Source organism: Limanda limanda, chromosome 21 (genome assembly GCF_963576545.1).
Source record: "Limanda limanda chromosome 21, fLimLim1.1, whole genome shotgun sequence".
Taxonomy (NCBI): domain Eukaryota; kingdom Metazoa; phylum Chordata; class Actinopteri; order Pleuronectiformes; family Pleuronectidae; genus Limanda; species Limanda limanda.
The window spans coordinates 2,096,484-2,120,382 of NC_083656.1; the positions used below are offsets into that span (position 1 = coordinate 2,096,484).

General features: G+C 46.3%; 2 protein-coding genes across 5 annotated transcripts in view; both read left to right on the forward strand.

Moving 5' to 3' along the window:
* Positions 1-355: 355 nt before the first annotated feature.
* fbrs (fibrosin) lies at positions 356-13,152 on the forward strand. Of its 4 annotated transcripts, none has more exons than XM_061094526.1 (18): positions 356-2,106; positions 4,555-4,722; positions 5,049-5,075; positions 5,220-5,249; positions 5,420-5,468; positions 5,796-6,126; positions 6,245-6,480; positions 6,615-6,859; positions 6,981-7,025; positions 7,193-7,291; positions 7,513-7,596; positions 7,797-7,835; positions 8,220-8,291; positions 8,415-8,568; positions 8,831-8,911; positions 9,031-9,114; positions 9,837-10,041; positions 10,208-13,152. In XM_061094526.1, the coding sequence occupies exons 1-18, from the start codon at positions 1,804-1,806 to the stop codon at positions 11,757-11,759; spliced, it is 3,804 nt and encodes a 1,267-aa protein (XP_060950509.1). In that variant the 5' UTR covers positions 356-1,803; the 3' UTR covers positions 11,760-13,152. The 4 variants fall into 4 exon arrangements, with proteins under 4 accessions (XP_060950509.1, XP_060950510.1, XP_060950513.1 ...); XM_061094527.1 differs by having other exon boundaries at positions 7,528-7,596; XM_061094530.1 differs by lacking the exon at positions 7,797-7,835.
* A 2,527-nt stretch (positions 13,153-15,679) lies between these two features.
* srcap (Snf2-related CREBBP activator protein) overlaps positions 15,680-23,899 on the forward strand; it is a 30,415-nt gene continuing 22,195 nt past the window's right edge. The window contains exons 1-6 of the mRNA XM_061095339.1: positions 15,680-15,881; positions 18,303-18,379; positions 18,484-21,551; positions 22,256-22,525; positions 23,329-23,514; positions 23,690-23,830. Coding sequence (XP_060951322.1) covers positions 18,723-21,551; positions 22,256-22,525; positions 23,329-23,514; positions 23,690-23,830 — 3,426 coding nt within the window. The 5' untranslated portion in view covers positions 15,680-15,881; positions 18,303-18,379; positions 18,484-18,722. The remainder of the gene's footprint in view (positions 15,882-18,302; positions 18,380-18,483; positions 21,552-22,255; positions 22,526-23,328; positions 23,515-23,689; positions 23,831-23,899) is intronic.

Consider the following 23,899-nt stretch of genomic DNA (forward strand, 5'->3'; position numbering starts at 1 on the left):
TAAAAAGCACTTTGCATTTTTAATTTTGGTACTTGTACTTTTACTTTTGATACTTAAGTACATTTCAACAGCAGATACTTTTGATACTTAAGTACTTTTAATATGAGCTACTTTAAGACTTTTACTCAAGTCATTTTCTGACGGGTGACTTCTACTTTTACCGAAGTCACTTTCAAGTAAGATATCTGTACTTTTACTCAAGTATGGCTTTCAAGTACTTTATACACCACTGCTATTATGTTATTTTAAATATATATATTATTGTTACCAAAGGCTGTGGATGTGTGGACCTTCCACACGGCGGCAGTGTGCCGGAGCGGAGCCGCCACACAGCCCGGCCGATGGGCGAGGAAGAAGAGCGGCGCACACAATGCACGGATCGGTCTGACAAGGGCTGTGTCTCCCCGGGTTTCACCAGAAATTCCCGATTCCGTGGACACTTGTGACGGGGCAGCAGCGGGTCCTCAAGCCGCCACGACCCTCCCTCTGGATCCGAGGAGAAAGAGGAGCCGTCGAGCGGACACCTTCGCCTCCAACTTCCCCCAAAACACTGGATGTACTCGGCTGCATGAAGGAGCTGCCCGGCCCGGCGGGGGTCGGCCGACACCCTCGTTAATGGAAATCGACACCGAGGCTTTGATGCTTGGGCCTTGATTTTTTTCCCCTTTATGATGGAGATGGACGGGAAGGAGAGCTGCGTGTGAATACGCCGAATATTATCACCTCGTGTCCGAATAGTTTGTTGAAATGCTTCCGTGTCCCTCCTGCTTCCTGTGAAAAACCACACACAGAGGTTGTTGTTTAGCCGGCTAACGGTGGCTAGCCGGGGAGCTAACGTTACGTCTTTCCTTTGATGCGAATTCAACCATTACTATCGGCCATTAGCGTCTCGACACCCGAGAATCCATCCTCCTCGCCGGGGAGCGGTAGTTAGCTCCACGCTGCAGCCTCCAGCGGGTCGAACACCCCGGACACGTTTTAAGAATATCATTCTATTCTTATGTTACGGGCTGAATATAGCGTAATGTGCCGAGTTAGCCGTGCGAGCTAAAGGCTAATTGGCTGAAATCAACACTGAGCTAGCTAGCTAGCTAGCCGTAGCATCAACTACGCGAACTCAAGCAGACAGCTGATTCCTACTCCTCTTGTTGGGAGTAATTAAAGAGAATTAAACACTTTAATTTCGCAGTAACGTGATATTGTGTCGTGGTGGTTGTGTTACTGCTGGTTGTTCGTGTTCTTTGCATCGTTAGCCAGCTTAACGCATCGTTTTCGCTAGTAAATGTGTCAGCGTGTGCAGAAATAGAGGAAATCTCCCGGTGGTGCTGAGCTACGCTAGCGTGAGTTTCTCCGTGAATCAGGTTCCAGGGGACAATTGTCCTGTTGTGTCACAACTAGACGTGTCTTTTATTTGGTTGTTTACATGCGTGCAACTTGTGTGGTTGTCGGTTGAATTCCTTGCTAGCCAGCTAGCGTTAGCCTCCTCCGAGACACAATCGGTTGTGTCCTGACATCCGTGTGTCTGCGTGTGTTTGTCGGGTCATTTAAATCCCCATGTGGATCTGAGTTTCTCTGAAATGACTCTCACACTTCGCCGGAGGAAAGGCACCGATGCCCGCGGGCTGTTGTCAGAGGACGGTGAATAAGAGCCACTGGTTTCATTAACGCCATTTTAACGGAGGCTCCCCGCTAGGGCCCGTGTGGTGGTGTTGTCTCTGCGGGGGTTCGGTGCCTGTCCGCCGGACCGGGACTTGACTCGAGTGCCTTTGGGTCTCACTGGAGCTGCAGACGGGGGTTTCGAACATGGAGGGCCCGAGCCGGAGCACCGGGTTCCGGCAGAGCCGCCGGTCCCGGTCCCATCGCGACCGGGAGCGGCGGCGGCGGAGGGTGGACCTGGCCGAGCAGCGGGCCACGTCCCTGTCCTCGGGCTCGGATCGGGAGGCGTGCGGGACCAACGCTGTGCTGGGCCCCGGGGGCAGAGAGAGCCGGCCCGGGTTCGGGAGACACAGGCCTCCACGCCGGAGGAAGAGGGAGTCCGTGTCCTGCGAGGAAGACATCATCGATGGCTTCGCTATTGCGAGCTTCATCAGCCTGGAGGCGCTGGAGGTAAGTGTCTGGATCTACACCCAGCTGTCATCCATCAAACTGCACCTACTCTAGGGGGGGGAATTGGCAAAAATGTGACGATTCAATAGTATTGCGATATTTGTGCCACGATTCAATAGTATTGCGATTCTGCGATACTGCAAGTATTGCGATTCGATTCTGCGATATATTGCGATTCATGTCCCCCATATTATTCAAAGGCATTACAAAAAATGAGGAAAATCAGACTGCTCAACTCACCTCAAATGTCACATTTAATTCTGTGAACAACATTGTCTTCTACACATTAACTGAAGTGTAAAAACTTTGTCCTTGAACATTCAGGACACAGGACCTTTGTAATTATTTTCTGAATAGGAGACCTCTCACATGAACACTGAGCTCCCAGCACATAACTTACAATTATTTAAATACAATACAGTAACATCAAGCAGACATAACAGAGTAACATAAACCTGAGAATAATCATATAAATAAGAGTAACCTAGAGCTTCAATCAAATTGAGAAAAATAAACAAATGTGTACTACTAGAGTCCAGTCCAGTTGGCTGCAAGGTCATGACCCAAAATGTTAAATTCATTTGGGAATATTGGCATTTTTGTTCAGAAAAGGGAGTTGGTCAACATGCTCAGATGTTGTTGTTTTTTTAAAATATAAATATTGTAATACTTTGTGCTACCGTATCGATATAATCGCGGGGGCAAAATATCGCGATACTGAACAGAATCGATTTTTTCCCCCACCACTAACCTACTCCCCACATTAGTGCAAACGAGGGGATGGATGACTCTCACATGTAGCCGGCAGGTATTTGGCTCAATCATTTGCCTTTTATTTATTTGGTTTAAATCTAAACTTCATCCCAATCACTTTGACCTTTCATCATGTCACCATCCCTGCAGCTGCAGGATTAGAAAGCTGCAGAGTGAATCCTCCACTCACCTTTCCTTGCTCGGGAGAAAGCACTCAGGCCAAACCCAAACCCCAAGGCTTCCCTCCGATGGGTCCTGGAGAGGCCTCAATTATTCATGTTCTAATTCTGTGAGGTGTTGAAGAGCTGCCAAATGGCTTCTCAGAAAGAGAAAGGAACAGTACATGACTGTAATTGTGTATTAATAATAACCCCAACCCTTGTGTTTAAGCACTTGGCTGGGGTTCCTCTTCTGATAGTTTTCATTCCTGGCCTGCTCAGGTCAGTTGTCTATCCATCAAAGCAGAGCATGAAAACAAAAGTCACATGAGGATTCCCGGATCGGCATTCGGTTGGTTGGAAGTTTCCGCCATAAATTTAGAGCTTTCATGTGATTTATGTGACACATTTGGCATTTTGACGAGGAGAAACATTCTCGTTATCTGCCTTCGGGGTGGATCTCATGCTATCTGCCTTTGACCTCGGCATCAGGACAGGAAAACTAATTATTTGTCCATAGGTTATGTTGCAAAACCTATTTAAACACACACGTCCACTGTTCTCATGGATAACTTGGATTTTACAGTCAAATCCCGATCAAACCCAAAGTTCTGTGGTGGTTTACTGCCTGAAACTGTTAAAAAGTTGAAAACTTCAATTTTGTCAATAGCAGCAGCTGCCTGCAGTTATTCTGCCAAAGAAAAAAACTCATAACAATTAAAACAGTTTCACAAGTGGGTCAGACAAGCTGTGGTGACCTTTATGTTGGCCTTTTAAGCTGAGGTTTATTTATCTTTCTGTATAATAAAGAATTCAGACTTTAAAAAAAACTATGAATCATAACTGCTACCTCTAATGAGTATAATACGTTTTATATCCATCTCCTTGTAATTTCTAGACGTGATTATATAGGATTGCAGTTGCTTTAGAGTTTTTTTAATTTGCACCCATAGATTTGACTTAATGCGAATAATCATCTTATCTTTATGGGGAAATTACCAATATTCCCTACAGCTTTTACTTTGTTACATAAGTTGCTGGTTCCTGATATAATATTCTATGGTTTTCTAGCCCTTTAGATGTTAATACTCTCCAGTATTTCGCCAGACAAAGCAAAGTGAAACATTATTTTGTTCATCGGAGATGCCTTTATTTCCCTATTTCCTATCATCTTGTCCTCTTATTTATCTCTTGACCTCCTGCATTAGATAAGTGGGAAAACTAAATAATCAGAAACATGGAAACCTCTGTACACGATGTCTCTAAAGTATTTTATTGTGGACTTTTAACAGAGAGGTTTGGATTGAACTCTTAAGTTGTTTTTAGGCTGTTTAGATCAGTGTAATCTATATTTATAAACATTACCACATTGGAAAATCTCAAACCATACCACACACAAACAGCTGATGTGTTCACGTAGGCTTCACTACATCGTTCTCATCTTTCTATCTTTGCTGTAGCTACGTCCGTGGCCTCAGGCAAATACATTTTGGTAGATGCGTAAACACTGTATTTTTTTAATAACTCTCTTTATCAGATGGACTGCTCACTGAAGCCCAGTCAGCGCACTGATATGCCGGGAAGGAGGAACAAGGGGAAGAGGGGGCCGGAGGAGAACGGTGGCGGACCCCTGTCGGAGCCGGAGGAAGGAGCCCCCCACGGCTACTCCAGCCTGAAGAACAGGAACAAGAGAAGAAGGATAGAGGTGAGGGATTCAAAGCTCTTAGAGCCTCTAGTTTGTTTCATCCTGTCATGTTGGAGGTTGAGTCAGTAAGTCTAAATTAAATATCTGTGTTTATATTTCCATACTAACCTGTATAGCCTGCCATTGAAAATGATCTAGTTAAACTGGTTTGCACACAAACTAAATTCTAACACCTATCATTCAAGTGCAGGGTGATTCCACACAACCAGGAAATATTATTTGAAGTACACTTTTTTTTTTTTTTATGTATTTTTTTTTAAAGCTACATTTAAAACCTAATTGAAAACAATTGGCGCTAAAAATATTATTATTTTTTTGTATCTTAGGGACATCCTTTGGAGACTGGCTACATTGTAAGTTTCTTTTCTGACGCTGTATTGAATGTGATATGTTATTTTCTCATTTCTTGTTCATTATTTTTGACCCATTTCTTTAAAACTGCCTGAGATGTTTGAATTAATGATTAACGGATTATTTTTGTGTCCATCTTCTTTCAGTGTGACACTGAGAGTGATACAGGAGACAAGGTGTGTACTACTTTCTTGTTAAAGAGTTCTGCAATTGAGAAGTCCTTCAACACATTGTCACTCTTCTTGATTTGTCATAGTTTTTAATATTACTGATTGATATGTTTACTGTCACTGAGTGTAGATGGAGCATTAATATAATGAAATCTTTGTTTTATTTCCATCTCCAGGCTTCTGACAATGAAATGGATCCAGTGTTCACAGTCAGCACGAGAAAAGGTGAGAAATAGATTTGTTCTGTTACTTTACATTCATGAAACGATAACTGATGTGTGACTCAATGGGCCCGAGCATGGCTATATATAGATCTTTATGGAAAATCAGGAAAAAGGTTTCCTCCTGAAACAGTTTACGATGCGGCAGCTCAGAGTTTATGTGGAAACTGATACATATTGAAAACGTTTTCCCCTAATTTAAAAACAATTACTGCACAGAACACATTTTTATGTAACGTAACTTGAGGCCAGATATGGCTGTGGCACTAAAATGGAATTTAGTCAGCAATGTGATTAAATTCAAAATGGTGTCTCGTATCGTCTTCTTCAGTTGTGGAGCCTGCGCCCTCGACCATTGGCACAACCATTGGAAAACCCTTCCCAGCTCTACCTGCCCGTTGTGGTGGCGTCTCACGGTTGATGGTGACCCCGCGGGTATCTGGCCTGGAGCGAAGCCACGAGAAAAGCCTGGAGCCGCATTTCCCAGAACCTGTTACTTCTTCTACCTCTTCTGCCCCCTTCGGCCTGCCTTCTCCAGTCACAGCCCCAGGCGTGGTCCCCCGGCCCGGAAACGGCAGCCGCCACAACTGCAGCTCGCCGCTCTCCAAACCCAAGTCCTTCCTCACTTTACCTGGACGAGCTCACTCCATCTACAACAACAGGTATGTTACTTGTGAATACGTCATATAAAGTCTTGACTTAAATGTTGTTTTAATTTTGATTCTTGCCAACAAAATCAATTTTAGAAAACATGATTCATTCACGCCTTCTTCCTTTCAGGAGCAACACCCCAGTCAAACCTCCATCATCTGCTTCATCGATTGCGTCTTCGTCATCCTCCATGCGGCCCCCAACTCCCTCTACCAGTGTGTCACTACCCTACATTCGCCCCTCAGGATCCTCAGGGGCTCTCCGACCTCCATCCCGAGCCAGCTCTGGGGCGCTGTACACATCCTCCCCCGGCTTGCCTCCGCCTCCACCTTTGTTACAAGGTCCCGCCCACTCAGTAGCAGCAGGTACACTCAACCAACAAAAACAATTGTCGACTAACCCGTTTACTAAACATCAAGTCTGTATCTATCTGAGTATCTGAAACCCTCTTTTATAGACTAAATATTGAAGCATAACAATTAAAAAATGGTTTCTCCAGAGCGTGACGGCAGACGCAGCGTCCCCGGGGCTGAAAACAATGCAGCGGCTGCAGGCCGCTCCACTCCTGGTGGTCCATCAGCGCCGAGCTCCACACCGGGTTCATCGGGCCGAACGTCTCAGAACCAGCCGAGCATCCCGCCCATGGCCTTCCAGTATCATCAGCACAACCACCAGCACCAACACACGCACACACACCAACACTTCACTCCCTTCCTGCACCCGACCGCTACTGCCCAACCTCTGGTGAGATGCCCTCTGCTATTTTACTGCATGTCTGTGTCCAACTTGAAATTGGAGAGTGGCTGGAATGTGGCTTAAATGCAGTTTAAGATGTTTTAACTTATGCAATGTTTTTATCTTTTAGTTTGATAAATATCCCGGCAAAATGGACGGGCTGTACCGACACCCTGTGAGTATTTTGCATCCTCAGACTAACAATTACGGTGGACACTTGCAAATTAAACATTTAAGGCTGATCTTAGATTTTGAGCTCTTGAAAAAAAATAATATTTGTAAATGTATTCAGCTGTTAAGTGGTCACTTATGTTCTATATATGTTTGTCTGTGTCGTGGCAGTTCTTTCCACAATACCCGCCTCCCTCAGTGCCGAGTATTCAGCCTGTGATTCCTCCCACTGGGCCATTCAGCTCCTTGCAAGGAGCGTTTCAGCCAAAGGTGAGAATAACTCTCTTCATCTACTCAACATTGACAGTTTGGGTTCATTTGATCATCCACACAGAAATATGAAAATAGATATAAATGTGAAACCATTAGGATTTACTGTGAAGAGTGATTTATTAGGGAGCACTGACACACAGCGGTGGCGCCACACATGAAAACAACTAGAATGTCCGATGTTTAAGGTTGAGGCTGATGTGTTGTGCTGTGTGTGACAGCCTCTTGTCCCTCAGGGAACGGGTCCTGATTTATCTGCACGTCTTGGGGTTGTGCCTCACCACCTGCAGCCCAAAGACCCCAGGGTAAGGGCAGCGCGCTCACTCACCTGTTTGCATCATTCCTTCAGTGTTTTGTCTTTTGTTTGAGGAAAGCCAGTTCAGTCTGGGATGTGCTGCGACACGGGCCTAGTCAGTGCAGTGAAGAGTGCAAAAGGTTATTTCTGGTAGAGAGTGAGACATGACTCTGTGATTAAAAGTGGTTTTACACTTCTGTTCTCTTGTAGCTAACTGATCCATTTGGGACATCGTTGAAAGTCAGTAATGTAAGAAAAAAAACAGATCCCTTGGCTCCTTCAAACCTTCAGCCTGTTTTACTCTCTCACTGCTTTACTCACTCTTTGCACTTCTTTCACTTGCAATCTTGACGGCTACTGATTTATCCTCTGCCCTTGCACACCCAGCTAGATATTTCAGATTCAAAAAATGACCTCAGTTATGTCTGTGGCTACTTAAACATTTCTGAATCTATTTCCAAAATCGAACTGATCCCTTGCGAGTAACTTCATCTCCAGCTGGAAACCCTAATCTTGTGTTGAGTTTAGATGAGATCTCTGACCCTGAAGAAGGAAGTCTGACTCTGTGTGCAAAGGCTTGAAGGTGGTACATGCAACAACATAGTAAATATCTGTGATTTTTGTGCTGTGCAGAAACCAGGAAAATGGTGTGCTATGCATGTTTATGTGGCCTGGATGATTCTAAGCCATCAGAAAAAAGTCAAGGTACGTGTTTCTCATTGCAATCATGCTGTTGTTTTTCTGAATGTGAATCTCCGTTGCCATTCAAATAGAAAGTGTGGCGACCTCTAAAAATACCAGGTTAACTTTTTTGTCCCCCTCTTCCAGCTGATGCATGCTGATCCTCACAAGCTGGACCTCCGTAGTGAGCTGCTGGCCCGTCTTCCTGGAGCTGGGGGACTCGGCCCCCTCGGGCCCATGGGAGGAGCCCATCCTCCCACTCACGACCTCACAAGACCCCCCAGCCTCTTCTCAGCTGCAGGTGCGAGTTGAAAGAGTTTTGCGACTCAACAGTAGCTCGTGGAAAATTATTAATTATTTGAAGAACATGAAATGAGGTCAAGATTCAAAGTGTCTGGAATGTTTATCTGCTCTGTTTTGTGTTTTAGTTTCTCACACATATCTTTTAAAAAGCTCCTGTACTATTGTTTTCTGAGTCACATTATTAAGGGTGTGAAGAACCTGATGTTCTTGATTTGATTACTCGTGACATTGTTTTTAAATTTTGTATTTCTTTCCCTAAGGTGCAGTCAATCCGTCCTCCGCTCCATTTATCTCTCCATCGACACCTCACTCCTCTTTCCTCGCTCCAACTGCACACTTGGGTAAGAGCAGCTTAAATCATCAAATCAGCAGAAATCCATTTATGGGTTGCGCAGTTCTCACAACTCTTTTGTATGTTCGTATCCGCACAGTATTTGTAATGTTTAACCTCGTGTTTCAGATCCATATGGTCGTTCTCCACCTTTCACTCCGCTGGGAGCTCTGGGTTCCGGTGCCTTCGGAGGACTCGGCAGCCCAACACTGGGTCAGTCTCACAACTCCTTTCTAGTATTGAGATACAAGACTTGAAGGATTCGTTTGAATCTTATCCTTGTACAATCCCTACGTGTGTTGTGTATATTAAAAGAGAATTGGGATATCTTCGCCGTAGCTTTGCTGTGCAGATTCATTGCTGAAGTTGTAAATCGGCAACAAATCTAGATGCAGAAACAATGAGGTATCTGTCCTGCAGCGATTCAACAAGGAAATGCTGTCTGGACATTGCTCCAAAACGGCTGTAACTGCCCCACATTGCTTGATATTGCTCCACATGCAGATTTATTTTCCTCATGTAAAATTGTTTGGCTGAAGAGGTAAGATTTCCGTTGACCAGGATTTTCCAGGTTATATTACAGCTCTTCTTTATGGCCGACGCTGTAACGTCCAGGACTGTACACACACGTCTGAACAAGTGGGCCATCGCAGTTTGTGATTACAACTCATTATTGATTTATTAATTTGAACTTCAATCAATAGTGTGTGTGGAAAGAATAATTACTCCCCTCATCCTTGGTAGTACAGCACGTAATGTTTGTAATTTCCTTAAATTATAATTAGTTAATAGAAACAACTTAAGAGGGGAATCTTGTAAACTAACAGATAGTCTTGGTGTCTTTTGTATGAAAGCTTTAAGGTAACAATAGGTTAAATTGCTTCTACCCATTAACCACAATGTTTTTACTAAGAAATGTCTTCTTTGATTTTCAGCCGGCTCCATGTTTGGCCCTAAAGACTCACCAGCCGGTTTGTCCAACCCCAACCATCAAGAAGCATGGAACCGTCTGCATGGCGGCCCGTCTGGGTTCCCTATTGGCCCCAACTGGGCTAAAGGGGCGGACAAGAGGGATGAGAGGGACCGGGGGAAGGAAGGAGAGCGGAGAGACATCCCACACATCAAGGACGAAAAGGACAGGTATGACAATCAGCTATTTTAATACTGGCTTTAAATGGAGAGGGATAGTTGTGTTGTGATCAGTATGAATATTACCCCAGGCAGTTTAATGTGCTGTGGTCCACTATGGGATATTTTACACGACACGATTTTCATGATGTAACTTGTGCCCTCCTCTGTTTTGCAGAGACAATATGCTGTATGGCCGACAACCTGTGAGAATGTCTCCGGTTGGTCCTTCCTTCAAGCAGCGCAGTAGCACCCCGGTCTCCCACATTAATGGTCACGGCAGCGGCCTGGGGGGGAGCAGTGGGCCCATTGAGGACCTGACACGCAGCTTCAATAGAGACGGAGAGCGCGAGCGGGACAGAGACGGGGACAAGCGGCCGCTGCAGACAGGGTCCTCACGAGCGCCTCCTCTTGGATCTTCATCTTTAGTAGCAGACAGGGACCGACCACGTTCTTCCTCATCCTCTGTGCTCACCACTCCCCCACCCTCCAATCGCTCAGCCCCATCTCCTCTGGACCTTTACCCCCGCACAATGGCCCCAGCAGCACACAGTCATCACAGCGAACCCTCACACTCCCAAAGAGATGGCAACATCCCTACTTCCTCCTCAGCTTCTGCCTCTGTCACGCCTTTGTCTCAGGCCAGGAAGCCTGACCGGACCCCAACGCCTGTGTCCAAACCTCCCATGCTACTCCCGCCAGTAAAAGTCAAAGAGGAGCGGAAGGAGGAGCCGGAGCACATCCCCATCACCCTGCCTCCCCCAGCACATAACCACAACTTTGAGCGCCCCAACAGTCACCCACACCACCACAGGTCTGGTACCCCTTCCTCCTCTTTATCACTAACTCCCACTCCTGGTGTTCAACTTCAACCACCCACTCCAAACCATTCCCACCAACACTTTGCCCTGCTTGACCGCTCAAGAGCCATTGAAGCATATATGGGGGGCGTTGCGGGACCTCCCGGGCTGATAATGGGTCCAGGAGAACGTTTCTCCCATGGTGCACACCAAGGACCACCACAGGGCCCTCACAGTTTCACCTGGGACCCCTGGAGGGAGCTGGCAGCTCAGCAGCAACATCAACAGCGGAGGGAGGCTATGGCACTTCGGTCAGACCCACATCTAGCCCTGCGATCCGATCCACATTTGGCCCGGCTGCTGCAGCACCAGCGACTTCTGGAGGCTGAGAGGGCTGCGGCTGTAGCAGCTGCTCACCACCCTCCTACCTCTTCTGCTTCCAACCCTGGTGTCCGCCAGGAGTTCGGCCTAATGGCCCATCACTTTGACCGCTCTCATCAGCTCGGACCAGGTGGAGGCTTGATGGATGAGGAGCAGCGTGCCCAGATCCTGAGAGAAGACTTTGAGCGGGCTCGCTACTTCGGGATGCACCCTCACCTCCCCCCAGGCGCTCACCTCTCAGGTCCCTCTCATGCTGCTACTGCTGCTCACCTGGAGCAGCTGCACCCTGGCCTTCTCGCCCACTCACTTCCCCATGGAGCCTCTGCTGCTTCTCACCACCACCACGCGGGTCTCTATGCCCGTTTAGGCCCACTGAACCCACACCACATGTCCAACGGCCTCCTAGCAAAGAACCCAGGAGGCATGGTGGGGGTCCCGCCTCCACTCATTCCGTCCATCACCAGCCGGTCGTCCACACCTCCCCGCAGACTTGCAGGGCCAGGTGAGCTTCAACTGTACAGTGCCCACAAAGATGGAGAGTCCAGATAGTACAGGGACAACACTGGAGGAGATTCAGGAACATGTCAGGATCACTGTGCTGCTCTCAACCTGCCCCCCCTTCCCTCTTGCAGACTACTAAACCCTGCCCTCCCATTTACACAACCAAACCAGCTCCAGCCTCCCAGGAAGAAAGGGGTAACCACGACTGGCTGGATGTGACGGTAGGGAGGGAAATGCAAGACTCATTCGTGTGACTTGGAATATGCCCAATGGTTCAATCGGTGCAATTTAAAGGTACATGGATCCTGTGCATCCTTGGTGTATTTTATTTTATACTGACTGTTGGTTATTACAGTACTCCCTTTCGAAAGCTGTAAGAGGCAGAGGACAGCTTTCTCTCATTAGTCAGGTGATTTGTGATCTATGCTTCTGAGCAAGCCTTTTCCAGGTGGAATGGAAATAACTTCCAAAAGGATGTACACTCTGAGAACATGTCAAGGGTTCATCCTCCGCTTCACCCTCTCCTGCATAAATCAAACCCCGATACGGTGTTGTGGACGAGGGTTTTTAGAAACACAGTGGTAAAGTGGTTCTGTTCTGTCATTGTCTTTTTTGTCCTTGTGAGAAGACAGATTATTGATGACACCATTTAATGAATATCAGTAAGCGTTGTACCTCAGTTTCCTGCTTTACCCCCAAAAAAATCCAACCTCAAACCCTCAGCTTCACTCATGAGATTCAACCTTTTTTGGCTTGTCTTTTGTTTTTCCACAGGATGAATGGCAAAATGAACTGTGCTGAACTGTGTGAGTGAACACAGTATGTTAGAGCTTCCTGTAACTGTTTCCCAGTCTCCTCTTGACTATACGAGCAGGACCAGATTATAGTAGTCTAGAGAAATTGCCTTTGTAATTATTATTCTTAACATTAATTATCTTCTATAATAATAAATATATTCACTGTTATGTTATTTGTCATTGTTTCGGGTATCAACCAGTACTCTCTCCCCAGGTAGTTATATGTTTCGAATCATACTGGAGGCTTGCTTCACACAAAAACGTTTTAACGCTCGTGAACATTGAGCCTTGACGATTTGCAACCTCTGGCCTCTTCAAGGATCATCTATGACTTTATTATGCTGAGAGGGAGGTTTGCCTGTTTGTCACTGGTTGTGTGCTATATCCATTTGGAACTAAAGGAGCCTTGTACATTGAACTGTCGAGTTGTTTCATCAACAAAAATAAGTTATATACATGGATAAGTGGGACATCTGCTGAAGAACTGAAAAAAAAATATAAGGACTTGTGTCAAAAGACAACTAGACAGTGGGTATCCTGAGAGGGAAAAGACTGGGTCGATTATTTTAATATGACCATTTTATACCTTTCAAACCCCTCCCCTAGAGACCACAAAGATTAATTATTAAATGAATTGTTGTTTACTCTGTTGTGTGGGTCTTTTGTTCTGAATCCTTTATAAGTATGGGTGCAACCAACACTTACTTTTATGAATAGTTGTCTACCAACTTTTTCTCATCAGTGAAATGTTATTTAAAATAGAGAAAACCGTCTCACTCCTCATATATTTCCACATTTGGACTCCAAAGCCAAAAGTAGCAGAAATATCAAGAACATAGTAAAATTTTGGAACCTCTAACCATGGAATGTGTGGCTTTTCAATAGAAATGGCCATTTTGTTCCAGCTTTATTAAATATACTTTATACTAAAATCTCATGTGAGCTACATAATAATATATCTTCTTGGAATTAATAGTCTATTATCCTTAGACCAAAAGGAGAATCTGAGACACCTCATAACCCTGCCTGGACTATAAGGAGTTATTATTTTCATTCATTAATTATGTATAAATTATTTTACTTTGAAATGTCAGAAAATGGTGATAAATTACGGCAACAGCCCAACAGTGACAACTTTTATTTTAGTTCAACATGTCCAAATACGATCATTTTACTATCATGTAGGATTAAAAATGATAAAATTCTCACATTTGAGAAACTGGATCCATAAGCTGTTTCTTTAAATAAATAAAGTCAGAAAATGAATCAATTAATAAAAATAGCTGTGGATTAATTATCTGTCAACTAACGAATCAATTAAATTATTTTACATTCACTACAAAACCCATTGAGAGGTACATGCACGTATGCTGACATGAGCGTTTATAATAAGAAAAAAACCCACAATACAATCGTGTGACAGTCATGTAATTGTTTGAATGATTTGTCAACCTTGGTGAGAATAAATGATAATCAGTGCTTAAATAAATAGGTATTTATCGTTAAATTCACAGTTTCTGTAAAAAAATGTCAAATAGTAAAGAAGAAGAAACAACATTCAGGAATATTATAGAAGAAGCAACAACAGTCATAAACATTAGATGAGAAGAAATAACAGTCAGGAATATATTAAAGAAGAAGAGACTTTGGAAGAGGAAACATTAAAGAGGATTAAACAACCTTCATAAACATAAGAGAAGAAGAAACAGTCAGAACATCAAAGAGAAAGAAACAACAGTCAGGAACAAACAGCAGTCACAAACATTAAAGAGAAAGAAACAACAGTCAGAAACATCAAAGAGGAATAAACAACAGTCAGAACATTAAAGAAGAACAAACAGCAGTCAGAAACATTAAAGAGAAAGAAACAACAATCAGAAACATCAAACCGAAAGAAACAACAGTCAGGAACATCAAAGAGGAATAAACACCATTCAGGAATATACTTAATAAGAAGAATAGACATTAACGCAGAATAAACAAGTCACAAACATTAAAGAGGAATAAACACCAGTCAGGAATATACCTATGGAATATACTTAATAAAAAAGAATAAACATGAACGAAAAATAAACAACTGTCAGAAACATTAAATAAGAAGAAGAAACATTAGAGAAGAAGAAACAACAGTCAGAACATTAAAGAGGAATAAACACCAGTCAGGAATATACTTAATAAGAATAAACATTAACGCAGAATAAACAACAGTCAGAACATTAAAGAAGAACAAACAGCAGTCACAAACATTAAAGAGAAAGAAACAACAGTCAGAAACATCAAAGAGGAATAAACAACAGTCAGAACATTAAAGAAGAACAAACAGCAGTCAGAAACATTAAAGAGAAAGAAACAACAATCAGAAACATCAAAGAGAAAGAAACAACAGTCAGGAACATCAAAGAGGAATAAACACCAGTCAGGAATATACTTAATAAGAAGAATAAACATTAACGCAGAATAAAAAACAGTCCGAACATTAAAGTAGAACAAACAGCAGTCACAAACATTAAAGAGAAAGAAACAACAATCACAAACATTAAAGAGAAAGAAACAACAGTCAGAAACATCAAAGAGGAATAAACACCAGTCAGGAATATACTTAATAAAAAAGAATAAACATGAACGAAGAATAAACAACTGTCAGAAACATTTAATAAGAAGAAGAAACATTAGAGAAGAAGAAACAACAGTCAGAGCATTAAATAAGAAGAAGAAACATTAGAGAAGAAGAAACAACTGTCAGAAACATTAAATAATAAGAAGAAACATTAGAGAAGAAGAAACAACAGTCAGAACATTAAATAAGAAGAAGAAACATTAGAGAAGAAGAAACAACAGTCAGAACATTAAATAAGAAGAAGAAACAACAGTCAGAACATTAAATAAGAAGAAGAAACATTAGAGAAGAAGAAACAACTGTCAGAAACATTAAATAATAAGAAGAAACATTAGAGAAGAAGAAACATCTGTCAGAAACATTAAATAAGAAGAAGAAACATTAGAGAAGAATAAACAACTGTCAGAAACATTTAATAAGAAGAAGAAACATTAGAGAAGAAGAAACTCCACAATAAGGATTTTTGGATCGCCGCGCCGGGTCCAGATCTCGCGAGAGTTCCGGGCTCGCTACTTGGATCCCGCGGCTCTTCCACCATTTCGCTGCGGAAAGTCTCCTCCCCGCGCCCGCTACCTTCTGCCGCCGAGCCAGGCTCCCCCGGTCCGCCGCAGAGCTTCTTCCCGCAGACCCGGCGGCACCTCGTTGGGTACCGGGAGGCAGCTCCGGTCCCCGGCATCCAGGATTGAGTGCGATCTCCTGCGGATGACGACTCCTTCAGCGAGAATTTAGTGAAAGAAAATCGCTCGGAGATTTCAGGTAGGTGGGAACTTAAGATGGCGGCCTGCGGAGGGAGGGGGCGAGGAGGAAGTAACGGGGGGGCCGGAGGGAGCCTGGGAGGGACGACGGGGATCGAACCCGCCGCGGCTCACCCGCTGCTGCTCTGTACACGGGTCCACCGGGGCTTTACCGGAGGAGCCCGGACACAGTTCGAACCCGTAGCACCCAGCTGGGCTGCCCGGTGAGGAGCGAGCCGCCCCGGGAGCACCGGGTCCCCCGCGTCGCTGCTCGAGCCCCGCTGTCCGTGGGACCGTGCGACCCCCCCCTGCACCCCCCCACCCCCCTGTAATCATTGCAAAATTCATATGGAACTTTTTAACCTTGTTTTTTTTTTCATTGTCGCCTGTTTTTTTAATGTTTGCACATGAATTCTGAATCACGGGGGATTTTAAAGTGAGTGTTTTTTTAAAAGTCATTCATTTAAGCTGTTTGACCCCACGCAATGACGTCACGGGTGATTGTCCCCCCCCACCCCGGCTCATGTAAGTGCAGAAGCGGGGTTTTGATGCTGATCTTCCTCCTCGGTGTCCCGGTGCGAGTAAGTGATCGAGTGTGCGGGTTGAGATCCGGTTCGGCTGTTCCAGCAGCGGGAGGGAAGTGGCTCCGGTAGCTCGCCTGCTAGCAGCACAGCCAGCCAGCACTGTTGTTGTGGGAGCTAACGCTAGCTAGCTAACCGTGCTAGCCAAACCGGTGTGCAGTGGAAATCTAAACTCCCGATCGATTCCCCCGCGACCACAACCCGACACCCGGTGTATTTCCGTCTGCAGTCAGGCGGGTTAACACACCGTCATGTCCCCCCCCCGGTGCAGCTGCCGGTCCCGGTGCCCAGCAGGACCCGGTCCGGACCCGACCGGACCCCGGACCGGGCAGGGCAGTGCTCCGGGGGGGACATGAGCTAAAAGGGAAACACATTTCCTCCGAACACCAGCAAGCTTTCTCTAGGCGTTAACCAGCTCCATGTGTTTTCATGAGAGGAGAAGCGGTGACTCCGCCGGGTCTCAACAAAGTGGCTTCACTCCTCTTCACGCCACCGCTCGCAAACAAAGGTGCAGGTTCTCCACGTAGACCGCTGCCCACACGCTGCGAGGGGCCACAGGGAAACGGGTTCGAATGAATGAGAGGAGGCTGGGGTCCTGTGGGCGACTGCAGCAAACGAGAGCATCTCCTGCAGCTCGGGGCTGGAGACCCTCTCCTGCAACTCCGAACTGGAGACCTTCTCCTGCAGCTCCGACCTGGAGACCTTCTCCTGCAGCCCCAAGCTGGAGGAGACTGTCTCCGGCTCGGAACTGGAGGAGATGCTCTCCTGCAGCCCTGAGCTTTAGACCCTCTCTTGCAGCCCTGAGCTTTAGACCCTCTCTTGCAGCCCTGAGCTGGAGACCCTCTCTTGCAGCCCTGAGCTGGAGACCTTCTCCTGCAGCCCCGAGCTGGAGACCTTCTCCTGCAGCCCCGAGCTGGAGACCTTCTCCTGCAGCCCCGAGCTGGAGACCTTCTCCTGCAGCCCAGAGCCGGAGGAGAAGGTCTCCTGCAGCCCCGAGCTGGAGGAGAAGATCTCCTGTAGCCCCTTAGCTGGAGACCTTCTCCTGCAGCCCGAGCCGGAGGAGACCTTCTCCTGCAGCCCCGAGCCGGAGGAGAGGGTCTCCTGCAGCCCCGAGCTGGAGACCCTCTCCTCCTGCCCGAGCTTGAGACCCTCTCTTGCAGCCCGAGCTTGAGACCTTCTCCTGCAGCTCCGAGCTGGAGACCCTCTCCTGCAGCCGCTCTCTCTCTCTATTTTATTACAGCTGCATGATGACCCGCTCGCCCCTTAGCCAGATGTGGCAGCCACACTCCTAACGCACAGCTGGATCCGCTCAGCTGTCTGTCCGAGTGTCCCCTGGGACGTGATCCTCATTGTCCCTCACGTTGTCCTCACTTTGTTTACTAACTGCTCGTCCTGATGTCCTAGCATCAGTTCCGTCTCTGCTGAAGTCTCCGTTGTTGTCCTCTCATAGTTGAAGCATCGGAGGAAGAATTTAAATCTCTCAAGTTTAGAGATAAACCTATTGTATTAAAAGTAGTTTTCGCATCAATAATGACAAATGATCAAAAGGTTTGTTTTTGCTGCAGGTGTTTTGTTGGGTAGTTTATATCCAGAGCATCATATTTCATAAGCTCTTCATCACACTTGTTGGTTGTTATCTTAATATTTTAAGTAGCTGAAGCTGTCATAAATGTGTTGAAGTAAATGTAGTCAAGTAGAAATAGAGTGGGGCAAGGAGGGAAAACACACAAGCCTTTAAAGTCGTTTTAACTACAGTAAAAAAAACCACTGCAGAGTTTTAATTGTGATGTGAGAGAGATGCTGTTGCTTATTGTTTATTTTTGTAATAACTCACCATCCGTCTCTGTGTTTCACGTCTTCAGAATATGTGGCAGGGACCCTAATGTCAGCATCCTGGAAGTAGAACGCACAGAAGATCTGTGTCTCACACCACAGACAGGTGAGGAGTTGTTGCTTTGCACATGTGTACTCACTTATGGACGTGTTTCAATACCTGTCCAGACATTGAGATAATAACCTGTGCCCCCCCTCCCCCCCCCCCAGGTGCAGTGTGTAGCCGGGGCAGCACACAGGAAGGAAGCTCTGAGGAGGAGGCGGCGCGGCAGCGTGCCTCTCCGGCTGTGGATTTGCCCGGTGGCAACCCCCAGGCTGCACAGGATGTGGCCGGGGAGTCACCTCGGCATGCACAGCAGCCGGTCGCAGCTGCCCCCCGCCCGGACCCTCCACTCACCATTCCATCCACCGTGCCACTGCAGGAGAGCGAGGACCCAGCATTCCTTGGCATGGAGAACGCCACGCCAACACCGCTGCCTGAGTCTCTCCCCATCGGCTGCGACTCTAAGGACAGCGTCTCAGATGAAGGTGCGAGATCCTTGCCCACATCCCTCACTGATGACCGTAGCTCCTCGGACGAGATGCAACGGCCTCCGGCTCCCCTTTGTCCGCCTCTTGCCCCAGATACAAAGTTCGACAGCACAGCGCAAGAGCTGCGACATGAGTCACAAACTGATGCAGAGAAAAGCCAATCAAATTGTGACACGGACCAGATTCAACCACTTGGAGAAGCTGCAGGACTTCTGGCTGTCTCAGAGAAGCAGTCCAACAGATTGGAATATAAACCAGAGACTGGAACAAATGTGGAAACTGTTGGAAATGGGCAGAAAGTCGGGAATATTCTCCCACAGACCTCATCTCAAATCTGTTCCACAGCCTCAACTTCCTCTGTCCCACACTCGGACGCTGACAGCTCAGGACATGGCGCTGTGGAGCAGCCGGACGGGGACTCACTCCTCCACACAGACCGCCATATCCCCCCGTCAGGTGCTGCGTGGCAAGCTGCTGGTCACCAGGACTCAAAACCTCTGCTCCCATCTCCTGACAGCAGTGAGATTAAACAAACTGACGCATCAAAAACACAACCTGAAATCATCAAGACGATCTCGGATGATCCTCGAGAAAATGCTTTTGAATCAGTTGAGACATTTGACCGTGTTACAGCGCTTCTTAAAACTTCTGACAGTGAATCGCAACCTCCATCAGCTGAACTACTTGAGACCCCAGAGGCAGGAGACACACCTCATGGATTACACACTTCTGGAGACGCAGGCTTATTGTCCAGTAACGCCGCCGGGAGAGAAGACGGCGACCTCCAGACGAGCTGTGACTCTCTTGGGGGAGAGCGGGTTGAGAGCAGCACACGGGAAGAACCCTCGGACGCTGTCGTCTCCTCGTCTGACTTCACAATGCTGCCAGAGAGTTCTCCCACCCAGGATAGTCCCTCAAAACCCTCCGCTGCCCCTCCCCGGTTTGATAGCAGCATAGTAATCTCCCTGCAGGCGGGGCAGGTTGTTGAAGCAGAAACCTCCCCCCCCTGTGATCAGCTCCCACCAACACAGACACCTCCGGCTGCTGAGCCGGGAGACGCTCAAGAAATGGTGGTTGTCCAGGAGGAGGCTCATATCAACGAGGACTGGTCCAACGTGCACCTGAAGCAGAGCTACATCACACAGCCAGAGGAGGGTGGAGTCTGTGAAGCTGCCCTGGTCACCCAGCTGAGCTCTGAATCAAAGCTGTATGAAGAACGGGTGGAGGCAGACGTGGAGTTGGACTCCCAGCCGGTGGAGGTGTACGAGTTCTGTGGCCTGGTGGAGGAGGTTGCCGAGGAAACGGTCTGTGCCAGCGGCAGCGTTCAGATGCCTCACTCCCCGGGATACGAGGTGAACCTTTTCAACGCGCTACTGGAAAACTCTGAGGAGTTTAACGTCAAACAGGACTTGGAGTTGCACCTCGGACCCTCCATTCACACAATCAATGACAGTGACACTATCATCATTTCCCAGCAGCCCTTGCCTTCAGCACATGATGCAAATCAACTGCAGGATCTCTCAAACAGTAATTCCCATAATTTGTCCTTACAAAGCATGAGGGTAGCTATCAGACAGCATTTGGTATTAGACGCTAACCAAGCTGCTCAAGTGGCAAACTCCAGTGAGGTTTGTTTAGTTGAAGTAGCTGCCGGGACGTCGGACTCATTCACTGTAGAACAAGGAAGCACGAGTGCACAAATTGTGACGACTTGTCCGCAGCTCAGTGCGACACTTTCAGACCAAACAGAGGTGAGTGATTCTCCTGAAATTCAAACAGCTCCCCAGAAACAGGAAGCTGAAGCAACAGTTGGCTCTTTATCTCTCACATCCCCAGTGGTCACCGGTGAGGATGTGTCGATGCAATCATCTGCTGCTGTTCCAGTGCACGTTTCTCATGTAGAGAATCAGCCCTCTCTAATACACACCCCAGGAGTCACTGTTGTAAACGCCACAAAGCTTGAGGCCTGTGTCTCTTCACGTGAAGGGACAGTAGAAGCCTCTTCTTTGACACAAGCTGCATCACAGAGTATTCACAATGCCGCTGTGCCCACAGAAACCAAACCAGAGGCTTTCCACACCTCTCGCTCCTCTAGTTCTATAGATCCAAAGCTGCTCCTGCTCAAACCAGGAGGAATATCTCTCCTGAAATATCCATCCTCCCTTTTGTCACAGGTGTCCAAGCAACAAAATGTGTCCGGCAAGTTGGCCAGTGCCCGCGGTGCCCTGCCCGGCCCGGTGTCTGAGGAGTGCCTTGCCCAAACTGACTCAGCAGCAGCAGGTTCTTTCTGTGCGTCCGTGGCTCTTAGCAGCCGGGACCATCAGGCCACAGCAGCTCTGCCTGTGGAGGTGCAGCCGTCTGCGAGCAGTCACATCACATTACACCGTGAGCAGACCCCCACACACAAATCTGACAACGAGGCCTTAACTCTAACTAAAACGTCAACAACTGAATCTGTGACCCAAGACACCACCCCACCTAGAACCCCCCACACCCTTCACATGCTCGAAGGGTCCGAGGAAAGGATAGCTGTGTCGTCCAGCAGCCCCAATGACCCCATCAGCCAACCTGACTCCATGGACGTGGAGGACGAGAGCGAGGACATGGACCAGGACGACCAGACGGGAGACGCTGAGGCTCAGGAGGGAACCTCAGGACAGGTCAGCAGCCCCGAGGAGGCCAGCGACGAAGAACCCGACGCTGACAAAACAGAGAGTGAAATGAACACTTCCAGCTCATCACACATGGTATGTTCATGAAGAATGAGATGTTGGGTGATTACATCGATATGTGTTGTAGACTTGGTTGTGTTGTGGGGATACGCTGGAAAATTATAGATATGGATCATATTCATCACCTTCTCGCTCGGTCTTGATACTTCTTTCTAATCTGAATAACCCTGAGTGCCACAGTAAAGCCTCACAGCAGCAGTAAAGCTGGTCAGGTCACAATGTTAACTGAGAAGAACAAAAATATGTATAGTTTCTGACACTCATCATGTAGTTCATATTGATGAAACTCATGTGAACGTTGTGTTTTTATTATCATTTAGTGATTTTATTCTTTAAGTGGGCTGCATTCTAAGCCATGTGTGTTTTCCCAGCATGGACAGAGCAGGACAGACAGACAGACACTGTTCCTTAAGGTAAGTGGTGGTTGTGAGACACCAGGTTTTCTCTTAACCGGGCATTCACCGGCACATCCCAGTCATGACGTGGTGAAACTTGATGAGGCTTCTCTTTGACTTCAGCTACTTTGTGATTACACTTCCTGCAGACAGACTGTCCCGTTGTCAGCCAGTTTGTAACTCTGGAGCACGTCCACACTCACTTTTTTTAAAATACACTTGCTTAAATGTTATTTGTGCATTTGCAGATTATCACATGGTGTCGTTAATATCACTTTGTTTTTTGAGAATGTTCCTCACATCCTTCTCTTTGTCCTTTAAAAGGTACGGGAATGGATCGCAGAGAGGGTCGCCGCCAATTCCTCCCCCGTCTCCCCGTCCACCTCCTCCTCCCACCCCCCCAGCACCTCTCCCACTTCTGATTGGGCACTTGCACGACGAGACAAGTCCTCACCTCTCCGGGGTCCGAGTGGCAAGTTTGTCTCTCCTGGAACCGCCGGTAGCTACAGTCCATCCTCTGTGTCTCCTGATCCGACCACTCCTCAGCGACCCCGTGGCGAGCGTCACACAGACATGGCCGAGCAGGCGAAACATGTGAGTGAGCCTTCAGATATTCTATGTAATTCACTGAAGTTTAGTAGTCCAGGCAAAGTAGCGTTTTACGACCAACTAATTGTAAAAGAATTTTTTTCAGCATAGATCATTTCTATGAGGTGTCCAGAACAACATACTAAAAGTCCTAAGAAATCCTAGTTGAGGAAATATGTTAATTCTCATCAATGTGCCAATAAGGCAACAATACACCCCAAAAAGACTATTTTTTTCCTTTACTCCAATCAAAATAAAACTTTACACAATGAAAGTAACCATGAAACGTAACATTTTTTGTATTACAAGTTTCTTTTGAAATGAATTTGACAAGCACATGAGCTCCACACTTATTGAATATGTCCTAATTTGCATAGGCAAAAACCATTCATATGTATTACAAATACATACATAAATTCATTTTCAAAGAAACTTGTAATACAAAAAATGTTACGTTTCATGGCTACTTTCATTGTGTAAAGTTTCATTTTGATTGGAGTAAAGGAAAAAAATAGTCTTTTTGGGGTGTATTGTTGCCTTATTGGCACATTGATGAGAATTAAACATATTTCCTCAACTAGGATTTCTTAGGAATTTTAGTATGTTGTTCTGGACACCTCATAGAAATAATCTATGCTGAAAAAAATTCTTTTACAATTACTTCTATTTTTGGCTCCAAAATGGGCTACTTTGCCTGGACTATAAGTGAACTCATTCTCATTTTTGAAACACCGGTGTAGCACAACAATCTGTCATCAGGATTCATAACTGATTTTATTTTTTTTTCTCTTCCCGATTGATTCCCTCAGGAAGCGGACATTGAACATCGAACCCAGGCATTCAAGCGAGAGGGCTTCTGGTCGATGAAGCGTCTCACCCGCCTGACCGAGCCGACACGACCCAAAGTGCAGTGGGACTACCTGTGTGAGGAGATGCAGTGGCTCTCTGCTGACTTCGCCCAAGAGAGGCGATGGAAGAGAGGGGTGGCTCGAAAGGTGGGTTCAGTTAAATCCCTGTAGATCCACACATGTTAAACACACAGATGTGAATGTGTGTTCTGGACCCACAAACGTGGAAATGTAATTCTTTTATATTTATTTCTTGGCTTGTTGGAAATTGTTTATACTGTTATTCTGATTTTCTATCCTGTACATGTCCTCATGCTATTAGGTGGTTCGGATGGTGATGCGACACCATGAGGACCTGAGGCAAAAGGAAGAAAAGGCCAAGAGAGACGAGCACGCTAAAATAAGAAGAGTTGCATCTTCCATCGCAAAGGAAGTGCGAGCTTTCTGGAGCAGTGTGGAGAAGGTACAGATTCCCAAAGTCAGAGTAAACAAAACGTTCAGTGTTCAGCTGTGTAGTTTGTGTTTGGTGTTT

What these genes read in the sequence shown, in the direction of transcription:
- fbrs (XM_061094526.1), top strand. Translation starts at nt 1,804, where the DNA reads ATGGAGGGCCCGAGCCGGAGCACCGGGTTCCGGCAGAGCCGCCGGTCC. An exon ending in CCGCTACTGCCCAACCTCTG is followed by an intron (nt 6,860 to 6,980) that starts GTGAGATGCCCT and finishes TTTATCTTTTAG; the next exon opens with TTTGATAAATATCCCGGCAA. An exon ending in ACGGGCTGTACCGACACCCT is followed by an intron (nt 7,026 to 7,192) that starts GTGAGTATTTTG and finishes GTGTCGTGGCAG; the next exon opens with TTCTTTCCACAATACCCGCC.